The sequence below is a fragment of the Thermobia domestica genome, chromosome 11, assembly GCF_964235325.1.
Source record: "Thermobia domestica chromosome 11, izTheDome1.hap1.1, whole genome shotgun sequence".
Classification (NCBI taxonomy): domain Eukaryota; kingdom Metazoa; phylum Arthropoda; class Insecta; order Zygentoma; family Lepismatidae; genus Thermobia; species Thermobia domestica.
The window spans coordinates 261,933,033-261,956,006 of record NC_137464.1 but is presented as its reverse complement, the minus strand read 5'-3'; the positions used below and the strand labels follow the sequence as shown (position 1 = coordinate 261,956,006).

Here is a 22,974-nt window from a genome sequence, read left to right as displayed (position 1 = left end):
TGTATCTGGTTCACCATGTGAGCGTTCTTTCTCGTGTCTTAGACGAGTTAAAGCATATCTAAGAAATCGAATGGCAAACGGTCACCTGATTTGTTTCCTCTCAGTAGAAAGAAAAGTTGTAATGAATATTTCTGTAGAGGATGTGGTAAACGCATTCGATGCATAAAAATTGACGCATTGCTCTTCATTAAAGTGCAATTATGAAAGTTTATTGTAAGCCTGTTCGTCAGGGTTTGAAAAAACCCGGGTATTTTTGAAAAAACCCAACCCACCTGGGCCCATGTGGGTTTTTTCGGGTTTTATTGGGTTTTTTCCGGTTTAATTGGTTTTTTTCGAAATATTTCAATCTCTTTGGAGTAAAAATGTTAAAATATGATTTACATTTTATGAGTGTTATTGTCACAACTTGCAACAACTTTCTATTCACTGCTGTTTTGAAAAAATTGCCGCCATTTTGAAATTTTATATTGGATCACCGAAAAAATCTATACAGCAAATTTAGAAGGTCTTGTGCTTCTACCCTCAAAATATCAACTTAAAAAGTCCGAAAATTGCACCTTGTAGCATGGATGCCCGCTATTTTGAAAAATGGCCGCCATTTTGAAATTTTATGCCGCCAAAATATTGCCAACCAAACTGCATCTGTGCCTAAATTTATGGGGATGAAAGTGCTTAAATTGATGCAGTTCAGCCGCTTCTGTCCACTATCCGGAATGGACAGGGTAAATCATAGTTTGCGAGAGGTTAATAATAAATGAGTGAAATCAATTATCTTTTAAATATCAAATATATTCTGATTAATTAGTTTGTAGTGTATCGTGTGATGTTTATGTTTTTAGATATAACATGACACTCTCAGTCGCAGAACTTATAAACCTCTGAGAATTTAACATAGGCCACAACATAGCCGATGACATACCTGTTAAATCTATTGATGGAACCATGGGCGATGAGTGAACTGGAACTCGATGTCTGGTACTCAGCTGTCACCTGACAACTGAAAGTCGGCTGGTATCGAACCTGCGACCGAGGTATCGAGGAACCTCGTTCAGCTTCTTCTTCGGATGTTCGCACTCCAATCGCTCTATCCGAACTTCTCCTGTACTGCCATCCAACTACCTCCGAACTACCTCCTTCTTCCAACGGAGAATAGGTTTTTATTCCATCTTCCAGACGATGGAATGTGTCCCCTCAACTTTGGAATGACGTCAAAATGTCACAGCTGTTAGAAACTTTCATTTCTCGATTGTTGTGCCATGTCGAAAATTCTCAGACAATTTATTTCTGCTAAACTGCATATTATGTCATACCCGAAATGTGTATTTGTGAACAAAGCTGAGTACACAAAATATTTTATAACAACATAGAGCTTACACGCTCTTTTCTTAAATTCTGTCATTTCATCGTTATTAACACATTATGTCTAGACGACATATAAACAATAACAAACATCATGCGTAATTACTTACAGCATGACATTGTTTACTTTTTCTGATTCTGATTAAACACAACATAATTTTATCTTCTTAAGTTTTTGAATGAGATTAACTTTCACAACAATAACAATAAAATAATATTAAAATTGATTACTTATCGGATCCATCTACAATATATACAGTTAATTTAGTCCCTTGTGCTTCTACTTTGAAAGTTTCAGCTTGAAAGACCTAAAATTGCGCTTTGTAGCGTGATATCAGCAGCGGCGCAAATGTCTTCAACATTGGGGAGATGGGTAAGACGGTATATTATATATATATATATATATAATATGCGATGTGCAAAATATTTATGAAGGCGAAAAACAATGCTGGGGAGGATTACCCATGTCAGACTCGGCGTCCGCCACAGGGGGGACAAAATATATTATTAATTCTTTACAACTTTAAAATCCGACTGGCAACATTGAAAACTGTTTACAAGGGATTATCCGAATATGATAATTCCCTGTTAACAGTTTTCAATGTTGCCAGTCTGATTTTAAAGTTGTAAAGTAATAATAATATCGTCATATTTTATGTCCCCTGTGTGGGACTCCGGGACAACATGGGCAGGGGAGCAGAGTTGTCTTCAACATTGGGAGGCGGTCAGATTTGAGGCTTATTCTGGGAGGTATCAATTTCATCTCACTTTCCTTTGTGACAGTTGGACACAAATCATCACATTTCTTCCTAAAAGACACATTTCCAATCGGATTATTGAGGGGGACAGTTCCAAGATTGTAAGGGATATGTCCCCATCATCCCTCCGGGATTTTCGCCAGTGGATATAAGCTATTTTTTTTTTTTTTTAAAAAAAAAGCGCGCCATTTTGTAATTTTACGTTGGTATGCTGCCAGAATCTAAACAGAAAATTTAGAGTGTCTCTGGTTTGTATCCTGAAAATTTAAAAGACCGAAAGTTGAACACTGTGTGGTAAAGGCAGACAAACGAACAAATGTAGATCGAATCATCCTAGGAGCCTCAGTGACGTTCGCCAAATATGAATACCAAATAGCTATATTAATGTAAAACGAAGACATAATTCATCAAAATATCTTAAATATTTTTCAACGTAAAATAAATGGTCTTATTGTTGAAGTTCACTTTCGATGCTTTGTGCATTCAATTACGGGAATTACCCGAGCACTTGTTGCAAGACCGTTCTTTTCCGAAAATTAATTTAAAACAATTAACAAAGATAAGCCTATAATTCATATTTTATAAAGTACATGTTTCAAAATGTCTAAAATGAAATGAAATATCCTCCAGCGTAAAATAAATAGTTTTATTGTTGAAGTATTCACTTTCGATGCTTTGTGGGTTCAATTGCGGGAATTTCCCGAACACTTCTTTCACGATGGGTTTTTCCTGAAAATGCAGCTTGCTTTACTATACATCGAAACTTCCATTAATACTGAAGTTTGAATGCAGCACTTGAAATAGTAAGCGTTACGTAGTCTTCGGAGCTCCGAGCATTAAGCTTCTTAATTTTGACATGAATATTTACGTTATTGCTAGTGTTGATTCTACAGAATGCTTATTTGAAGGCTAGCAACAAATGACTGAACTTAACTGTTGTTGGTGGAAAACCAAATTTTACTGAATACTTTTGTTACCATCAAAGGTAAGAAATAATGTTAATAGTTTTACTAATGTATTTACATATTTACTGTTAGTACCGGCACCTATGACCTTAAACCCGTCAACGTATGAGGGATAACGTCCCTCGACGGTGCCGAGTCAGGAAACGTACTATTCATGGAAAGTATTTTCTAAAATATAAAATCGCTTACTTTACTTCAAATAGGCTATAAGCATAATCCACACATCAGTTTGTTCTACAATTATTTCAAGCTAAGGTGAGGGTTTTCTTTATTTATTCAGTGCATTTAGAGCTTTATAAAGGTCTTATGTTGAATATTGTTGTCTATCTTAACATGAAAGCATATAATTCGCCCAAAGAAAGTTTAAAATCTGATAAAAATAACTTTCAATGTGATCACCTTAGTTGTACCAATAATACACTAACAAAAAAGTCAAAAACCCAGGTGGGTTTTAAGATGGGTTTTTTCAGGTGGGTCCTCGGGCTGGGCCCACTTGGGCAAACCCTGCTGTTCGTACCATGTGATCAGCCCTTCATAGTTTAAAATACATTATTCTTTCTGTGGATCATGACGAAGTTTTGTTAATTGCTATTTACTCCTTTATCCAATTTATAACTTTTTTTTTTTTTTTTTTTTTTTGCTAACTTGAGTTTCAGTTTCAACGATATCTATGTAAGCTATGATCAAACAATCATGCCGTCGAATTTCCCCATTCTTTTAGTAACATAGATCTTTGCTGCTGCATATAGAGATCACGTCAAAAAATCTTGTTTTACTTTACCTACTTATTGTGTATTTTATTTTATTAACGAAAGGTGGAGTATTATCTGTTAGTCTGTGTTGTTTTAACCTTCTTTTATTTCTATGCATTCATGTGCATTCTTGGAGGGAGAGGAGATAAAGCTGTCTTGAACTTCATCGACTACACAGTACACAACGTTACTATTGTTTCAAAAAATTGGAAATAGAGATAATGTGTCTGCCACACGGAATTCGGTAGGTCGAGCGTATAGCCACGTACTTCCGCAGCCCATCCTAAGTCCTGCATTTCTTCAGTTCCACCAGGCGAATGCCGGAATTGTACCTTCTGTAAGGCCAAGACAGCTGTTTTCCACATCCTTGTTCCTCCCCTATTTCGGTCTGAGCCTTAGCTAAGTAAAGAGTGTAAAAAATGAAACTTAATTATTATCAAAAACATGTCTACATTGCCCAGTTCTCATTTGCATTGTCCGCCCACCCAGCAACTAGGTCCGCCTCTTTCCGCCCACCCCATCAAGCGCTTCTGGCGCCGTCCCTGTATATCATCTTCATTCACACGTATATATGCATATGACAAGTAATATTTCTTTATTGAAGAGATGCGCTATATACGGTTTGTAGATTATATGATGCCTGTTGCAGAATCTGAAGAGAAAATCAATAAAATGTTAGAAAACTTGAGCAAGGGTTTGTGAAGAATATGGGATGAAAATAAATGTTAGAAAGACAAAACCCATGGTGATTGGAACGAAGGGGTCGGTGTCAAATATAAGAGGAGGAGGGGAGAAAATAGAACAGATGACTGGTTTTCGATAACTGGATAGTATTATTAATGATGATATGAAATGTGAACGTGAAATAAAACCAAGAATAGGAATGGAGAAAGAAGCCTTTAGGAGGAAGAAAAGGCTATTGTGTGGGACCTTCAATAAAGAATTGCGAAAAAGACTCTAAAATACTTCTGTGAATGTACTGTATGGATCAGAAACATGGACATTACGAAAAAGTGATGAAAAATGGCTGGAAGGTTTCGAAATGTGGGTGTAAAGAAGAGTGGAGAGAATTAGATGGATTGAGCGGAAAACGAATGAGGAAGTCTTAGAAATGATAGAGGAGAAAAGAACAATTTTAGATATTATTAAGAAGAGGAAGATAAACTGGTTAGGACATTGCTAAGAAGGAACTGTATCATGAGGGACGTGTAGAGAATACTGTAGCAGGAAAGGAAGGGAGGGGGCGAAGGAGACCACAATTAATGGACGGTGTGAGAACAGAAAGAAACGTACGAGGAGACGAAGAGATTAGCGGAAGAACATGGAGCATGTAAGCTTCCCAGTTGTGGCAAGTGACCAGCCAATAATGGCAGAAAACCTGTGATGGTGATGATGATGATGATGATAATATTGATATTGAAGAGAGAGATAATTTCGAAATTTGAACCTTCTTTCTCAATTTAGTGTTCCAAGAGATATAAAACTAGTCATTTATGGACACCGTTTTAATAGTTTAGTGTAACTGCGTCTTCTGTTGGACTAACGCGCAATTCCTTACACAAAAACCGGAATGTTTCAGATTTGCGACATGTAAATCTAACTTTTCATCTTTCTTATTTTCTGAATACTAAATATAGACTTTGATCACTTATTGAATTATGATGTTATGGTCAATCTCTAAGAATTAATTTTCTTGTTTTACAGAAAAAGTGCAGTGAATACATCCGTGGACATGCTATGTTAGAGAGTGGACAGCTGGACGAGGAATCTTTATTAGGGTATGTAACTAGCCCTTCATAAGAGAATACTTCTGGTTTCAATTTGACTATTTATTTGAATTTCCAACTTAATAATAAAACTCTCAGAAATCTTGCAATGAAAATTTATTCCTCCTGTTTCTATTATTGTTTTCAATTTATGTATTTTTGGTATTTTGTACGGCATAAATTAATTTGTTAGATTTATTTATTTATTTATTTATTTACGAACATAATTCTAGATAACAGCTGAACGTCAGTTTACGTTGAAATATCTTGACAAATCTAAGAGATGATAACATAGGCAATAATCATAAGAATAAAATAACAACATCTAAGTAATAACAAGAAAGATTGACAATAGCTGACTAGAATTTATCGATTAAAATGACGTCGTAATGCAGAGTTATATGCAGCTTCAGAATTAAATAAATCTGTGGATGTATGTGACATTTCATTCGATAACTTAAGAAGCTTGTAGAACAGAGAACGTTGAACTATTGACAGTGTAGGTCGTACTAAATGAAAAAGTGATTGAAAAAAAAAAGTGTTGTCTGTAATGGAACCTGTATAAGCGAGCTTCTATCGTTCAAGTCAACATACATTAACCTTGAAACTACGGAGGTAATTTACCTTTAACCTTTAAACTACATTTAAAGCGTTTTCGTAAGGGTTTACAAAGAAGTTTATTTCTTCACTCCTATTTATCGAAGACACATCAAACAAAACATGTTACAAAAAGTGTTGTAGTACCATTTCGAAATCGAAATATCCGTAGTTAAGACAAGAAACAGGGTATTTTGAAAACAAAATATCCCGTAGTTTATAGGTTAAGGTGGTGAAAACCTTCAGCGGAGAAAAAACCGTTGCATTGTGTCCACAGTGTAAGGTAATCGTAATATTTACTTATGTTTTAATTGTAGAAAGGTTTAACTTCTTGTAAAATACTTCTGTTTTACAGACACATTTTACTTGAATGTGGCAAAGCGGAGAATACCTTGGCGAGCGAGTGGGTGGAATACGAAGTGAACGTTGAGCATGTGGTGGTTAGTCAATTGCAGAGTATCCTGGAAAATGATATTCCTAACATCGCAAGACACAAACGCAATCTTGCGAAGTTGACGCTAGATATGGATTCAGCGAGAACAAGGTATGTATACAGTTTTCCTTTATCACAATTTAATATAATAATGAAATAAAAGACGTTGTATTTAAGGGCTTATGTAGCCGTTAGCTGCACTGTATTAAATCCCTAACGTGGTTTGGAGTCCGTGTGAATAGTAGTTTTCGTTCTTGATGACTTTGATGTTAAATACGGAATAATAAGGCAAAATTAATCAATGAGAAATTTGAAACTTAAGTATTGTTAATTAGCTGTATGCGTACTTTTTTATAGCGTAAAATTATCTAATAAAGGAATAGAATTTACGGGGGAATGTAAAGTGGGGTCTCAATCTTTTCAAATAGTAAGTCCAGGGCTCATAGCGAGTCACTTTTTTAACTAAAAGTTACTTTTTTTCAAGTTAGTCACTAAAAGTTAATTTTTCGGGAGGTAAAGTTACTTTTTCGTGTGATTTATGTTTTGCATTGGCCATTTTCTAAGAAAAATATTATAAAAATAAATGGAAAAAGGCAGAAACTTGTTACTCATTACTCTTCTGAAAGCTTCAGTACTTGCTGCCACGTGCGAAACTGTCAGCTTTATTCTCACTTCAGCTTTTATTTTTTCTAAAGCACAGTGGATGGTTGGTAGATGCTTAAGCTCTCAAGATGGGGTTGAGAACCCTTCTGTGTCTATTCTTTCTTAAATCATAATAGTCTCGTAAGTTAGTTTCGCTCCGCTCAACTATCATGTTCGTCTTGTGTTATGTTCCTTGTATATTCTTCTTAAGAGTAGGTGATGAATTTGAATATTTCATGGTTTTGAGAACTCTCAACTAAGTTAAATATAATGTCTGGGAGGAAGAAATTCAGAAATAGGTCAGAACTGGCTCCACATACTCAGAAGCTTCTTACATCTGCTAAGTCTGCTTACCGTAACTACGAAGCATACTTCGGAAACCTAAGAAAGGAGGAAGCTCAAAAAGAAGTAAAGAGGAAAAGATGAAACAAAACAACAACAAAGATAGAGGTGATGGAGAAATTGACAAAAAAGGGGCATGATGAGATTTTGGTCACTTTTTCGTGTGCTTTTGGTCATTTTTCAACTATTTACAAGAGACCAGACCACTATGAGCCCTGTAAGTCTACAATTTTGAAATTTATCGTAGTTTTATTGTAGGGGGGAGAAGGCACGGTGGCTTAGTGGCAGAGCGCTTACCTCTGGTGCGTAGGTCCCTGCTTCGATCCACGGTAAAAGTAAGTGTAGTGAACAACATCGTGTCCCTGACTTTTCTCTAGATACTTCCGTTTCCTGTCACTTTCTCATTGTCTTCTTTTAAAGGGCGTAATCGTGGGACGTTAAACTGAAAGATTTCATTTCAAAGTTTTACGTCTTATAGTAGAAATAGTGACAAAGTTATTTTTATTATGTTAAATGGGAAAAAAATACAATACCTTCAAAATAAGGTGACATATATTATGATGTGGTACTGTTGTTCTAATTTTTTTTCTAGAACTGCGATTTGAGGAAAATTACAGTCCTCCCTAGCTGACTAATTTGACAGTCATATTTAATTCTACATGTGTATAGCATTCTGGAAACTGTTTTATTATGTCCAGATGTCCATAATATGCGCCTTTTACCAATGATTGTTTTACTTTGATAAGCTTTTTTTTACTGAGGTAAAAGAAATTGATGTTGATGTAATAACGCAAAAATATTGGGTCACTGTGCTGACGAAGACTCGAATTTCGAACTCGTACTTTTCAGGAAATTCAAAAATTAGCTAGTGCGAGACTTTTTTCTATTTAGGCATGTTATTTCTTAACGCTATCGGTCGCCCTCTACTTACAGTTTGTAGAAACAAATCGGAAACGATGGATAGTCCAACTAACACAAGCCGTGCTGTAGATTTTCGCCTGTTTGGATCACTGATGGATTGATTGGTAAATGGAATTGTAACTTCACTTACTTTGATAAAATGCTATCTATGACCCGTTGCACCAAAGGAGCGCATGCTAGATACTAGAGCTAAATTTTCGATTGCTCATTCTTAATTATATAGGATTGTTTGCTGTCCTAGAATGAACGAATACTGATTAAATAATTCCCTTTTTCTTTTTCTTCGTTGTAGGTATCAAACTGCAATGAAACATGCAGCAAATACACAGACTGGAGGCTCAAAAGCTGATTCTATTAAAGATGAGTTGGAAGATGCTGAACAGAAAGTCGAACAGTGTAGAGTAAGTGTTCCTTAATCTTAGATATTATGTTGACTTTTAGTATCAGTTACGAAAAGTGTACAAAGCTTAAAATTTATTTTTAAAATGAAGTTTTTTATTTTTTTTTTAAGTATATATTATTAAAATACTGTATATTCAGTATTTTGTTAGATCTTGCTCGAAATTGATGGTCCCCGCTTTCAGTTGTATCTGTGCATATTTATGGACGAAAAAAAAAAAAGTTATATGACTAGACGTGTTACTGGCTTAAGGATGTACACGTTTCTTTTTGGTTAAGTTACGGTGACTTCGTGATACGACGCTGTCTGTTATTAAAAGTGTCCCTGGTTCGATCCTAAGTCATGTGAGCGTGTAGTGTACAACATCATGTCCATGATTTTTTTTGGACGCCTGCCGTTTCCTGCTGTATACAACTGCCCCTTTTAGCCTTCAAAGGGGTAACTTGGGAAGTTGAACTAAAGATTTAATTTCGTTACTGTTTCCTTTAGATGTTGATAATTGATTTAATTCATTATAAGATATGATTTCTTCCATTATTTAAGGGAGAACATAAAGGTTAAACTAACAAAAAAAAAAAAAGATAAAAGAAAAAAACAAATAAAAAAAATACTTTAAATTCGTCACCTATCCACTCTTGGTTCATTTTTTTGGGATCCGAGCGCAAATAGGTGAATAATTGATTGTTTTTCGTTTATTAAAATATATGCGAACTTTTAACTTACTAAACGAAACAGACATAGGTGAATAGTGTAAAGTCAGTATGCCTTTTAGAAAGTGCATTATGTGTATATTCACGCAAGAATACGGAATTCCGAAGTAGATAGTTCGGTTCATGGAGGTATAAAATTAGTTTTAAAAAAAGTTGCGAGTTTCGGAAGGAATTTGTCTGACTTCCAGGATCCATTACACTGTCCTACAAATTGTAGTTTTTTTCTCTTTTCTGAACAGAAGTAAGTATTCCTTATAGTTGTTGACCTCCTGATTACGAATCTGAAGTCAGATATGTTGTATCAGGTCCGGTTTTTCGGAAATGTTGAAATGAAATTTTGAAGGAAACTCCATATTTTTGAAATTTATGTCTTTTAATTAGGGCGACCACACGTTCGTTTTGACCGGGACAGTCCCGTTTTAAAGGCGTGTCCCGGCCGTCTTGTCAGTAGATGGAAAAAAGTAGTATTTGTCCCGTTTTATGCAAGTGAAAGAAGTAAATAACAAACACAGTATCTTTACTTCTTGTAAAGGTATTAATAATTAACAATAATAAAGAGGCAAAAATTGAACTGAAATTTCCTACATTAAACATGATCTATAGTTCGCAGTACTGCTCGAAAGACAACAGAGGTATTAGCATTTCCTTGCTTGCTGAACAAACATTAACATGTCTTTCCTTTTTCATAAGTATCGAATTACTTGACTTCACCCTGTAACAAAGAGAGAGAGAGAGAGAGAGAGGAGGGGGAGCTCTTATATCAGGGCGCTCATAAGAACAAAGGCAGGCTTATCCAAGCCACATTTTTACACTTCTAGCCATTTTATAGCCAGTTTTCATATTCATTCTTGCGTCTCTAAAAATGTAGTCATTATAAGTAAATTATTTGTAGGTAGAGGAAATTTAAACGCGAAATTTTTATACGCCAAATTTCTCACGGGCATGGCGAGCGATGCAAATGCAGGCAGCATCATGTCCTACTGTATTGTGTTAAATACTGTTTATATTCTATAGCTTCAGGAACCAATTTACGCACTGACTTGTTCCTAATTTGTCATGATTTTTAAAAAGCCGGAACTTGTTCCGTTTTCAGCTGAAAATTTTATGGTCGCCCTACTTTTAATAAAATAGTTAATTTTATATACAATGAGAGTTATATGAATATATATATATACATGGTACATTTAGATATCAGAAGCATAAACCAATATTTATAATTTAGTATTGCGTGCAGTTTTGCATGGCTGACAGATAAAACCGGTAAAAAATCCACATGTATGAAATAACATGTACATGTATAAAGATGCAGCTGGAATCAATACAGTTACTCATTGTCAATCTAACGAAAGTGATATTCAAGTGACAAAGAAAAGAAAATGACAAATCTTATGGTTTGTTTTCCCAAAGTTGTATCATTACGTAATGCGTTTATAGTAATATGCATTAACCCTTGCGCTATACGATAACCGTTACGTATTAACGTGCACAATTCCTCTGGTTTCTTATTCTTGTTCTGTGCAAGTTAAATGGTTAAGTGTGCGTTCAATATATTATTTAAAATAATTTGCGTAATTTGTGTAGGTCATTTGATAGTATAATTGCATCACAGGTAGCGTGTGGAGTTACCGGTCTAGTCACGATCACTTATACTTCCTAGCCCTTTTGAGAAATGCGAGACTGTACTTTCACAACACGAAACAACGTTTGTAAATGTTAGCTACTTCAGAATAAACTATTCACATACAGTTGTTGTGTCGCAAGAAGATAACTTTCAGTGTCTACATTACTTGAACAGCGAAATGAAGCTTAGCAATACAAGCAGGCATGAAAGTAAGCATGTAATATTTCGTAATGTTTCAGCGTCGTCCCATGTTGTCAAGATAGTAGGTTATTTCCCTCCAACGATCCCTTTTCCCTTCTTTCCCCAAAAGTTTCTGAACCTTTCGTCTGAGATGGGGAAGGAGCACAGGGAGTAATTTACTTTAATATTGATAATAGTTCGTGTTTAATAACCGAATTGTGTGAATAATTATGACATGATCAGGGAGAGGAAAAAAGTATTTTGCCAGGCTAGTTCCAGAAAATTGGAAATTTCAATTACATTTTTCGGTTTTACGAAAAAAGAACTGAGACCTGATACGGAAAAATTAATATCATTTTCGAATTCAGCAGTAAAAACTTTCAGAGTCACCGATTACTTTTTAGGAAAGAAGTTCAGGACATTGTTATGGTCACAAACAAGTGATGACTATAGCTGTGCAGTATCCGGATTTCGATATCGATAAAATGTCGAAGCTTTATTGATATATCGAAATTTATAGTGTGAAATATCAAAAAATACTGAAATATTGGATAATAAAAAATATTTTTTTGTTTTTAATACTGAAACGAATTGATGCATGATTAACATTAATTGAACCAATCATTGTTAAAGGGCATGTGTCATGAGAATATAATGGAACTTACCGATTTTTAACAGTTAGCGATTCTGTTGTAAATTTATAATATGTCTTGATATTAAATAATTGGGCATTTCGATAGTAATTGATATCTTCATCAGCGATATTATTTAAGAAAGCAATTGCTAATCAAACTCTCATCTTTCAGAAACTTTACGTGTACGTATTCGTACAAGTGTATTTCTCAGTTACCTTCTTAATACGTAATGGTTTGGTGTGTAATTACTTTTAAAAAATACCGCAAATGAAAACAGAAGTTGCTATCAAAAATTTTGGTAATATATATCGAGACGTATTATATTATAAGGTAAGTTTACAATTAATATTTTTTGGTATCGAAATATTACTCATCCCTAGTGATTACCCTTTTCTCCATTACTTGTTAACTTTGCTTTAGAACACGTGTTCAGGAAAATTGAAGGTAGAATGGAGGACTAAGGTTGAATGTTGTAAACTAGTTATAGGTAAACATTTAGGAGGAGGCTAAAGTTAAAAACCCTTCAGACGAGTCAATAAAATTTCTTAAAATCAAAAAGTGGAACATTACCAACATGCTTGTAATATTAAGCGTTATTAATTATTGAAAAATTTTGAATGAAGAGTGTGATGAATGAAATTGTCACAAAGTTAAGCATAAAAGGTAAGAAGACAAGAAAACAGTAATCCACATTTTTTTCTTAATTTTTCCTTCTCCTTTCTATCCGTAAGTTTAGGAATCATGTTGAAGGCCGAATTGAGTCTTTTAAGAGGATCGCGTCTGGCCCGCGGGTCGTAGTTTACCCATCACGAATCTAAAATAATTTTTACATAAGCGGATAATGTAAGTTTAGTAGGTGACGGTATATGGTCACTGGAAACAAGAAAACGTAAATGAGTCGATCAGAGGTGAGGTTGGTAAGAGACAGTGTTCGCGGAAACAACAATTATGCAGGAAAGTTCAGTAAGTTTAAATACAGTAAACCATCCATTTACGGGATTAATTGCGGTGAAAGGGTATCCGTAAAATAGGCATTTCGTTAAATCTCGAATTTGTTATATTTGAAATAGTATTAAATATACTCCATAGTTCTGGATAATCACAATAACATTTTAAAACATTTTTCTGACCAGAACAAAATGAATTATTTAATAACTATACGATTTTTGTTACAGTTTCAAGGACCTAACGTCCTCTTCATCAGACATTGAGAAAAGACAGATGACAGCAAATCTTATATCTTCCTCAGCCGTTAGTTAGCATTTTCATTTATATAATTTTAATTGTTATAAATAATCTTTGACAATTTGTATTTCATGTTATTGTATGTACAACCGCCAACAAAGGTACATATTGTATTCATAATGTTTTTCTATTGTATGTATTATTTAGAAACAATGGATAACAATATAATACATATGTAAATTTTTTCTGAACAGTTGATATATTATTTTTATTATTCTATTGTTCGCTTGTTTCTGTTGCACTAGAGAAGAAACACCTCCTCCAGTTCCTTTCCAGGTGGCAACGTACCAAGAACTGACGAAACGTTGCCACGTTGGACCGCAATGGATATACGTTGGAATAAGAAGGATGCTGAACGAACATCTCCAGAAACGATAGATATGCGTCTGCCTACCTCTCTGATAAAATCAAGGCTTCTAGAACCCCATGCTCCACTGGTCTCGATAGCTATTGGAGCAAATATAAATTTATCGAGGAGATTATTGTATTTCCTTTCTTTTTCTGCCTCTCTACGTCTAGCAACTTCTCCAGCATTCACAACGGTCAACGGCAGGCTTGAATGGGCGAATGTGTCCGAACATGTAAAATCCCATACTAGAGATTTGCCTCTCATCCAAGGTATTAATGTCATGCCATCAGGTCGTTTACCATCGGAATGACAACAGCCTGACGGTTCACGAATCGAAGGAATTCCTGCCGTCGTGAGGGCTCGCAAAATGATGTCATTAACAGATGAATGTCTGGTGTTTCTGCCTATGCTCTTCATGCATGAGAGAGCATAAAATCATAAAAGCATGAAAAAATGCCATAATTAAGAAAAGTAATCATATTTAGAAGATTTTAACGTTAATTTTTCAGAGGAATGTGCGCTGAGGAAGGAAGTAAATTCTTCACCGAAAGGTGCACATCGGACAATTCTCGGTGCTTTTGGGGGAGTAATTTTAATTGTTGTTTTTATATATATAAAATTTTTAAATTTGTAATATGTAACAATATCATATAATTACATTGTTAATATATGTTAATTGTCAATGCAATTTTACAATTCTATTGATCTTTATATAAAATAAAATAAAATAACAGAAATTTGAAAATATTCAAATTGCACTAATAGTCTTATGCATTTTTCTTTTCTATCACTTCTAATAATTTCTCCCATTGCTCATGTATATTTATACCACTTGTCCAGTTCATAAATTTCTCCTCTTGTTCTTTCTTTATTCTTCTCGCTTCCTTCCACTTCCTAATAATCTTTCTTTTTTCTCTTTCTAAACCTCTAGCTCCTTCCCAATCTATGATATGCCCCGTTTCTTTTCTCGGGGAAAAAAGATTATATGATATTGTAATTATATGATATTGTTACATATTACAAATTTAAAAATTTTATATATATAAAAACAACAATTAAAATTATATAAATGAAAATGCTAAACTAACGGCTGAGGAAGATATAAGATTTGCTGTCATCTGTCTTTTCTTAATGTCTGATGAAGAGGACGTTAGGTCCTTGAAACTGTAACAAAAATCGTATAGTTATTAAAAATTCATTTTACTCTGGTCAGAAAAATGTTTTAAAATGTTATTGAAATAGTATATTACAATTGAAATTATACTATGATGTAAACTGTTTAATGTACGTACAGTTACGAAAGAAAGTATTCTTCAGTTGACAAAATTCTTTTCTTAATAACTCAACAATAAATTAACCTATTACAATACAGATTTTGGCAGGTTATAAATTTTAACTATCCTATGAATAACAACAAAAAGATTCAAATTCATTTGTTCCCGAGTTATTGGCAAAAGAAAATTTGTCAACTGTCAAATACTTTCTTTTCCGTGTGTACCATATTAGTAGCAAGAAAACTCCTTACAAATGCGTACTAGAAGGATGAAAAAAAGCCTGGGGCTTCAGTTCCTTTTCCATTGTTTGCTATTCCTTAATAGTTTAAGATCTAATTGCCTGAAACGCCCGATCTGAAGTTGTCTCTAAGTTTACGGTGATGATGTCCGTATGGCCTCTTCTGATAATTTAGATCCAGATACGACCGATCCTTCATCATCATCACTGTCATCCTCTTCATCATCCTTCATAACATTTTCTACTTTCTCCTTCTGACTGAGAATATAGTAGCCTGGATCATATTCGTCTACTGTTTAACCACTATTCAGTAGCGAAGACTTCGGTTCGCTTCGAAACACGGTAAATGTAAATAGCAGATCGGAAATGACGCTCGAAGTTGTGCCTGTGGCTGATGTGGAAGAAACAAAAAAATCATAAAAGCATGAAAAAATGCCATAATTAAGAAAAGTAATCATATTTAGAAGATTTTAACGTTAATTTTTCAGAGGAATGTGCGCTGAGGAAGGAAGTAAATTCTTCACCGAAAGGTGCACATCGGACAATTCTCGGTGCTTTTGGGGGAGTAATTCTTCAGGAATCCTTTGAGTGGACAAAAAAAAAAAAAAAAAAAGTTGGAGAACAATATAAAACAGAAGTTAGTGGAGAGAACGCGGTGATTCAGGGATAGAGTGTTCGCCTCTGGTGTGATGGGTTCCTGGTTCGATTCTAGATCCTGTAAGTTTGTGGCAGATACATGGTGTCCATGAGTTTTCCTGTTTTTTTCCACATTGTAATTCCACCAATTCTTTCATAATGGTTTAATCATGCGTCTCTTTCTGCCTGAAGGACGACATGGGACGTAAAAATTCTGTTCCTTATACATCCACAGAAAGAGTTGCTGTCAATAAATTTGACAATAAATGACTGTCTCTCAACCCTTAGTTTGTGAATTAAGCAAGTTTAGTAAGTTTTAAATGAAATGAAAATTGATAATGATTTATTTACAGTTTAAGTATAAAATATGACACCTGCTATATTTGTCGTTTACTTGTTATTATAAAATTTTCTATGATCATTTCAGGACGTGTTGGCATCCGAGATGTTTCAACTGATCTCAAGAGAGGCTGATTTAGCAGAATTAGTTGTCCAGTTTGTAAAGTTCCAAAAGGCTTATCATGAAAGTGCACTTAATATATTAGGAAATATTATTCCAGATTTAGAAAATTTAATACGTAAGTACAAAGAAAGCATTTACACATAGATCCATATCGTTCTTGCAGTTTTATATACTTATTTTTGTTTAGTGTCTCTTACTTCTCGTTATAATTTGATAAGTTAATGTATAGTTCGATTATTATTATTATTATTATTATTATTATTATTTTATGTTTGGGCCTTGAAATGTCTCTTCCACGTTTCTCGATCTTCAGCTTCCTCTTTTAACTCCCGATATTTTCTTGTATGTTTCAAATCATCGATCAGTTGTGTTCTTCTTCTTCCTATTCCTCGCTTTCCTTCCGTCTTCCCTTCTATGGCGGTATGAAGAACAATTTTTTCGCAAGATGTGTCCAATTCATGGCCTTCCTGTGAAGGATGCTGAAGGGAGCGTTCTCTTCTCTCCTATTTGTTTGAAAACATCTTCACTTGTTTCTCTGTCCATTTTATCTTCTCCATCTTCCTCCAAGACCATATTTCGAAGCTCTCCAAATATTTCTTCTCTAAATTCCATAATGTCCAAGTCTTTGAACCATACAGTCCAATGGTCCATATATATAGCACTTGACTAATTTCGTCCTTAGTCCAATATTAAGCCTACTAGGTAAGAGTGATCTTTTCTTCAGTTGAGAGCCTGCCAGTTTGATACCGAGAGTTATACGAAGAGTATAAAAAGAGTAGAAACAAAAATTTTTGTAGGTCCATTGGTGTGTTGATCTCTGATGTATCAAGTCTAGATTTTTTTATGGGTTAGTGACTAGCGCGTGCGCCTGTGGTGTATGAGGATCGAATTTGATTCCTAATGAGAGAGTCAATTTGAACGCATTAGATGGTTCGGATTCCACCTTAAACTATAGGTGCATGTCTCATTTAGTCTTGATGCCGAAAGGGATGCTAAACTCCAAACAACCGTCCAGCCAAGTATGTATTTTGTGTGGAACAACGGCAGTAAAGAACTCCTGGAATCTTTAAAATAAATGCCGTAGTTGAGCAGTTCCTTCTCCAAAGTTAAAAGATACAAAAGATATTCTTATATATATATATATATATAAAAACCTTTATATTCATTGTAGATGAAAGCTCTCCCGTGGCTAAGCGGTTAGCGTACGCGCCTTTGGGGTGGAAGACCCGGATTCAATTCCCAGCGAGAGCTTATATGGTTCGGATCCCACGTTAAGCTGTAGATCCACGTCTCATATAGCCTCACTGCTGGAAGGGACGCTAAACTAAAAATCAAATCAAATCATTGTAGATGAAGGATGGTAAGATATAAAGTGAAATAATTTGATTAAGTTTACTTAAGTATGTCTATATTTGTCGTTTCCTTTTTTGTAATTTTCAGGAGATAGCAGTGTAAAGCCTGTTTATGGCATAGCCTTAGAAGAGCATTTACGGGTGACGAAGCGGAAGGTAGCCTACCCGATAGAACTTTGTGTGTGTGCATTGTTAGAAATTGCTATGGAAGAAGAGGGACTGTTTCGTGTTACTGGTGGTAAGTAGTTTTTAGTGCTTCGACTAATATGTTGTTCTGTATGATTTAAGAAAAAGCTTGGAATAATAATGAACATAAATAAAGAAAATCGTAAACAATAAAACAGATGTTGATCAAAGCGAATGATTCATCGTAGATGTTCTTGTTTTCATGGTAGTGTATTTGTCTTTCATTTATTTAAGACAAAATAAAGTGTTTACATAGAACATACTTGCTTTTGGTATCTCAATTTAAGTGATTCACTTATACGATAGGATATCAAAATGTTCGTGCAATCACCTAGAAGAAATCCTCTCTGGAGAATTCTGACATCGTGATGGTATTAGTCCTTCTCTACGTAATCACCGTGCCTAGCAACACATTTTTGTCAGCGGTTCTTTACTTTCCGTAAGCTCGTTTTGTAAACGTCTGCAGTTTGGGTTTGAAATCACAGTTCAATCTCAGAAATGATGTCATCTCGACTGTCAAAATGGCGTCCTCTTGAGTGGGCTCTTTGTGAATGGGTGGTGAAGGTCGACTATAGAAAAGTCAAACTTAAGTCACAAAGATTTGCATAAACAAACAACCCCAGAGTCACCTACAGCCACCACCCTCACTACGTGTAGTGGGGCATAAAATTAAAGCAATATAAGCTGTAGGCTTGTATATAGTAATACTGATATGAGCATGAGACTAGGAATTACTATAATTTCTAAAATCTAAAGGAGAAAGTCTTGCACCTGACTTTCCTCTAAAGCCGCCAGTATTAGTTTCCCACTAAGAGAAGCCAGTTTTGCCAACTTGTGACTCGTCTCAAGGGCACGCTACTATTAACACCATTAACTCTACAATCCAGTTGGTTACGCTAATCAGATTTAGTAAGAATGATGTGGGGTGTTACAAACTTTGAGGGGGAAAAATACTCAACCCCAGATTTGAAAAGGAAAAAAATGCCGGTGCAATACCTATTTGGTGTTATTCATGCTGCTTCTTACAACACCAGTTGGGTAGTATCGTCAGATTTATTTAGTTTACTTCTTCTTGCCCCAATAGAAAAAGCTGAGTCAAGCTTCTCTGAAAACAAAACTTAAGCCCTTGTAGCATCCACCTAGAAAATAACATATACAGTTTGCAAAGGGCATTTATACTCACCGCACATGATGATTAGGGAATGGAGCCATCCTTTCAAGGTAAGCAGAATGATTTATTTTCCCAGAAGTAGCACAAAGTTATTGAAACCAAAACAGTAAAATTTAATTTTAATAATGCGATGCACCACTGAAAATATCTTCGTAATTTACGTAATTATTTTCATTTCTTTCATCTACAGACTAAACTTTCATCTTTCATGTCGGCAATATATATATATATATATATATATATATATATATATACTATCTGAACCTGCGCTCTCTACACAGCACATCATTCACCTATGAGCATGAATCTCCTTGTTATTCCTCACATCTGTACATGTCCCTTTACAGACACAAGTGAAAGACGTCTTGATAAAAATCGGCAAGAGATACTGTAAAGGGGAGATTTTTTTAATTACTTTTTCAATATCTCGCACCGTTTGCAAGATTTGAGCCTACTTCCGGTTTTTAATTCATGTATGATCAGTGTTTTCTTTCTTCTTGCATGCAGTATGTAATAAGCAAATACATTACATAAACAATAAATGATAATGTCAGTGATGGTGTTTATTGGGCAAAACACTCCAAACAAGAAAGATCCAACTTAGACTGGAGAAGTGGTTATCCTTCGTTTTTCATTATAATTTGGCCATGAAACAAACACTTGAGAGATATGCAACCCTTGTATACAATCATGTGGTGTTGGAATGTATAATGCGTAGGATATGCTGTTTTATATATATATATATATATATATATATATATATATATATATATATATATATATATATATATATATATATATATATATATATATATATATATATATATATATATATATATATAGTTTTTTTTAATTTCAACACTTCCAGTGTAACCGTAAAAATGTAATAAAGGAATAATGGCCATGTTTTTTAAATATTCAGTTAGAACTGGACAATCTACGCAAAATTTGCAATCGATCAGTGAAAACGTATCTTTCTAGTGCCTGTAGTTTCCGAGATCTCATTGTCGAAAAGATTGGCCTCAAACATATAAACGCCCACAAACGTACAGTTTAAAAGAACTCCAAAGATAGCAGCACAATTCATTTGCATTGATTTTGAAGATGATTTATTAAAATACAGAGGTTTTGAACAATAATTGTAAGAAGATAAACTTCATGAAAAAGATTTATTTAAATTATTTATTTAAAGTACACACATTTTCAAATATTTGTCCTCGTTAAACGTGAAATCACAAATAACCGTAAATCAAAAGTTAGAGGTTGGAGATCTGACGTTTTTATTGCTTTTGTAGCATTTTAATATATATATATATATATATATATATATATATATATATATATATATATATATATATATATATATATATATATATATATATATATATATATATATATATATATATATATATATATACCTCATCCCCATACAATAAGAAAAACACTTATTTAATTAATCCTTAAAAAAAAAATCTCAATAATTTGTATTATCAGCTTTTCCCATGAACGAAAAGAAAATTCATGGAGAGTTCGCACTGACGATAATAATAATCAAGTTTTCTTCCAGACACTTCTGCTCACCGTTGTGGGCTCTTAATGTCCCTACAACAACCATGTTCTGTAGAGAGGCGTACTTAGCCTGCCCACCGATCTACCACACAAAGATCTATCCACTAGAGGACCAAACTTTTGTATGATATGTATTACTATCACTGCGATAGTCCTGATGGCATGAATATGGTATTAAAAGAAGAAAAAAATTGACTGCTGAAAGACGTCCAGTTTGAATGTTTTATTAGTGGCTAAAGGAAGAATATATATATAATAAGACTAAATATACTATGTTTCACCTGTCTCGTTTTTTCTTGGAAGTATTAATACCACCTAAGACACAGTTCTCGTAGGGACTGTTCTCCATGTCTCGCAGTTACTGCACGAGAATGAATATGAGCGTGTGTCACCAGAGTGGAGATGAACTGAATAAGATTTTCAAACTTATCCCCACATCACTAAGATATCCACGTAAAACTTAGCTCTAAGGCCTGAAATAGCACAATGAACGTACTGTTGTTACAGTTGAAGTGAAGTTTGTATATCTTACGGACTTTTATTGGTTAAAATTCATAATGTAAATCCAGCTTATTATCGGGAGACACTAAGTAGCACTGTATATTAATTTAACCTTAGCTTACATCGAATATGGGGTAGTCCCTTGCAGTACCACTCAACACTTCCAACACACTTCTGTAGTATCGTACACATTAAAGAAAAAAAAAAAACATTATGTCGTCTCCGGGCACAAAACAGAACTCACTATAATATTGTTATTTTTTGGGCACCAACACCAAACTAAACACCCCCTTTGTGTTGACTTGCCCCCGCTGTTGCTAACCTTTTCGCAAAAGGTCAAGCACTCCGAGGTGTGCTTCGTGTGTCGTCTATGTGAGATTTGAAACAATCGCAAACTGCAACTGGTTCCTATTTATCTCTCTGTAACTTTCCTCTTGTTACAATTTCAGTAGAACTGAATATATAATAGTAGTCAGTATTTCTTCGGGATAATATATATGATATGCATAGAAAAATTCTTTAGAAAGTATCCAGCAAACTAAACATCACACTTCTCGATTCTCTCTCATCCACTCATTTAATAAACCACGCTGCCCTGTGTCGCCACCTACTCTCATGGTAGAAGACGACGAAGAAGAAAAAGTGTCTGCCTTCAAATGGTAAACAATTGAGTTCACCCTGGTTTTTTTTTTTTTTTTTTTTTTTTTTTTTTTTTTTTTTTTTTTTTTTTTAAAGCAGACTTTTGCAGCTTCTTACACATGATATCACTTTCAAACAATATTACAAATATATTATAGAGAACATATACTTTAAACATACACTGACAATACTTTATTTACAAATACGAAGTATTTTCCATCATGTTGTGAGAATTTAAGTCGTCTGCAAGCAAGCATGCTTTTCTCACGGAAGAAGACACAAGTGTTGCTCAACTTCGCATTTTTATTTTACCACAATGAGAGTATAAAACACTCTAACGTAGAGATACGCGATGATTAATTTACTTCTGAATTATCGGTCTGATTCCAAGAATATTAAGTTACATAAGACAGCGTCTATTGATATTACTATAAAAATGAATCAAATTAAAAGCTCAAACTTTTGAAACACAGTGCATTCTGGGAAAAGTAGACAAAAACCTCTCTGGCCACGCTTAGAATTCGTTACCCAAAGGAAGCCCCGCTAGTTCTTCCCCAAAATAGCTTTAATACAATGGCAGAGAAGAGAGTGAACGGCAGTGGTGCTATCCTCACATTATAAAACCATTCTTATCTTGATGGATGGTTTCTTGTAGCTAGATGATGCGTATTGAGAAGCTAATCTAGCTTTCTTCGCCATCATGGGGTAGCAATTGTTAAATTCTGGGTGTTGGAGGTAGACGAATGACACCAAAGAAAGAAAAAACAAGTTGTTCACCCATTCTAGCGTCCTAGCTTTCATACTTTCAACCGGATTAGATTTTTCTTTTTCTCAGCATACAATCAATAATATTTACTTCCTTATAATTATCTTAATAAAATAAACTGAACCATTTCTACCCGGGATTATGCAATATATAGCGAGCACTGTTGTAACTACCTCTATGGAAATGTATTTAGTTGCTGTCGTATGTAACTATTGTCTACCAAAACATAGTATTCAAATATATTATAGATTAAAGAAATTAATGATTATTATTCTTGATATCAAATAGGTAGCTTACATATTAATATGCAAATAAACTAATCGGCATTTTGTTATGCATATTAAGTACAGAGACTAACTCTGCACTTCACAGCTTCATTTCTGGGAAGAGAAAGAAGTCACTTGGTGCTAAATCAGGTAAGTATGGGAGGTGGGGTAATATTTCGTATTCTAATTCCACTGCATCATGAATGCATGGGAAAATGAGCTGGTGCATTGTTTGCCA

The 22,974-nt window shown here is 34.4% G+C and overlaps 1 protein-coding gene across 6 annotated transcripts in view; it reads left to right on the top strand.

The window, feature by feature from the left end:
• LOC145665013 (rho GTPase-activating protein 44-like) overlaps positions 1-22,974 on the top strand; it is a 108,616-nt gene that overhangs the window by 32,726 nt on the left and 52,916 nt on the right. For all 6 annotated transcript variants that reach the window (XR_014127544.1, XR_014127545.1, XM_081732206.1 and 3 more), the window contains exons 4-8: positions 5,539-5,612; positions 6,553-6,741; positions 8,828-8,936; positions 16,251-16,401; positions 17,727-17,876. Coding sequence is in view for 4 of the 6 variants with exons in the window: in XM_081732206.1 (XP_081588332.1) it covers positions 5,539-5,612; positions 6,553-6,741; positions 8,828-8,936; positions 16,251-16,401; positions 17,727-17,876 (673 nt within the window). In the remaining 2 variants the exon portion in view is untranslated. The remainder of the gene's footprint in view (positions 1-5,538; positions 5,613-6,552; positions 6,742-8,827; positions 8,937-16,250; positions 16,402-17,726; positions 17,877-22,974) is intronic.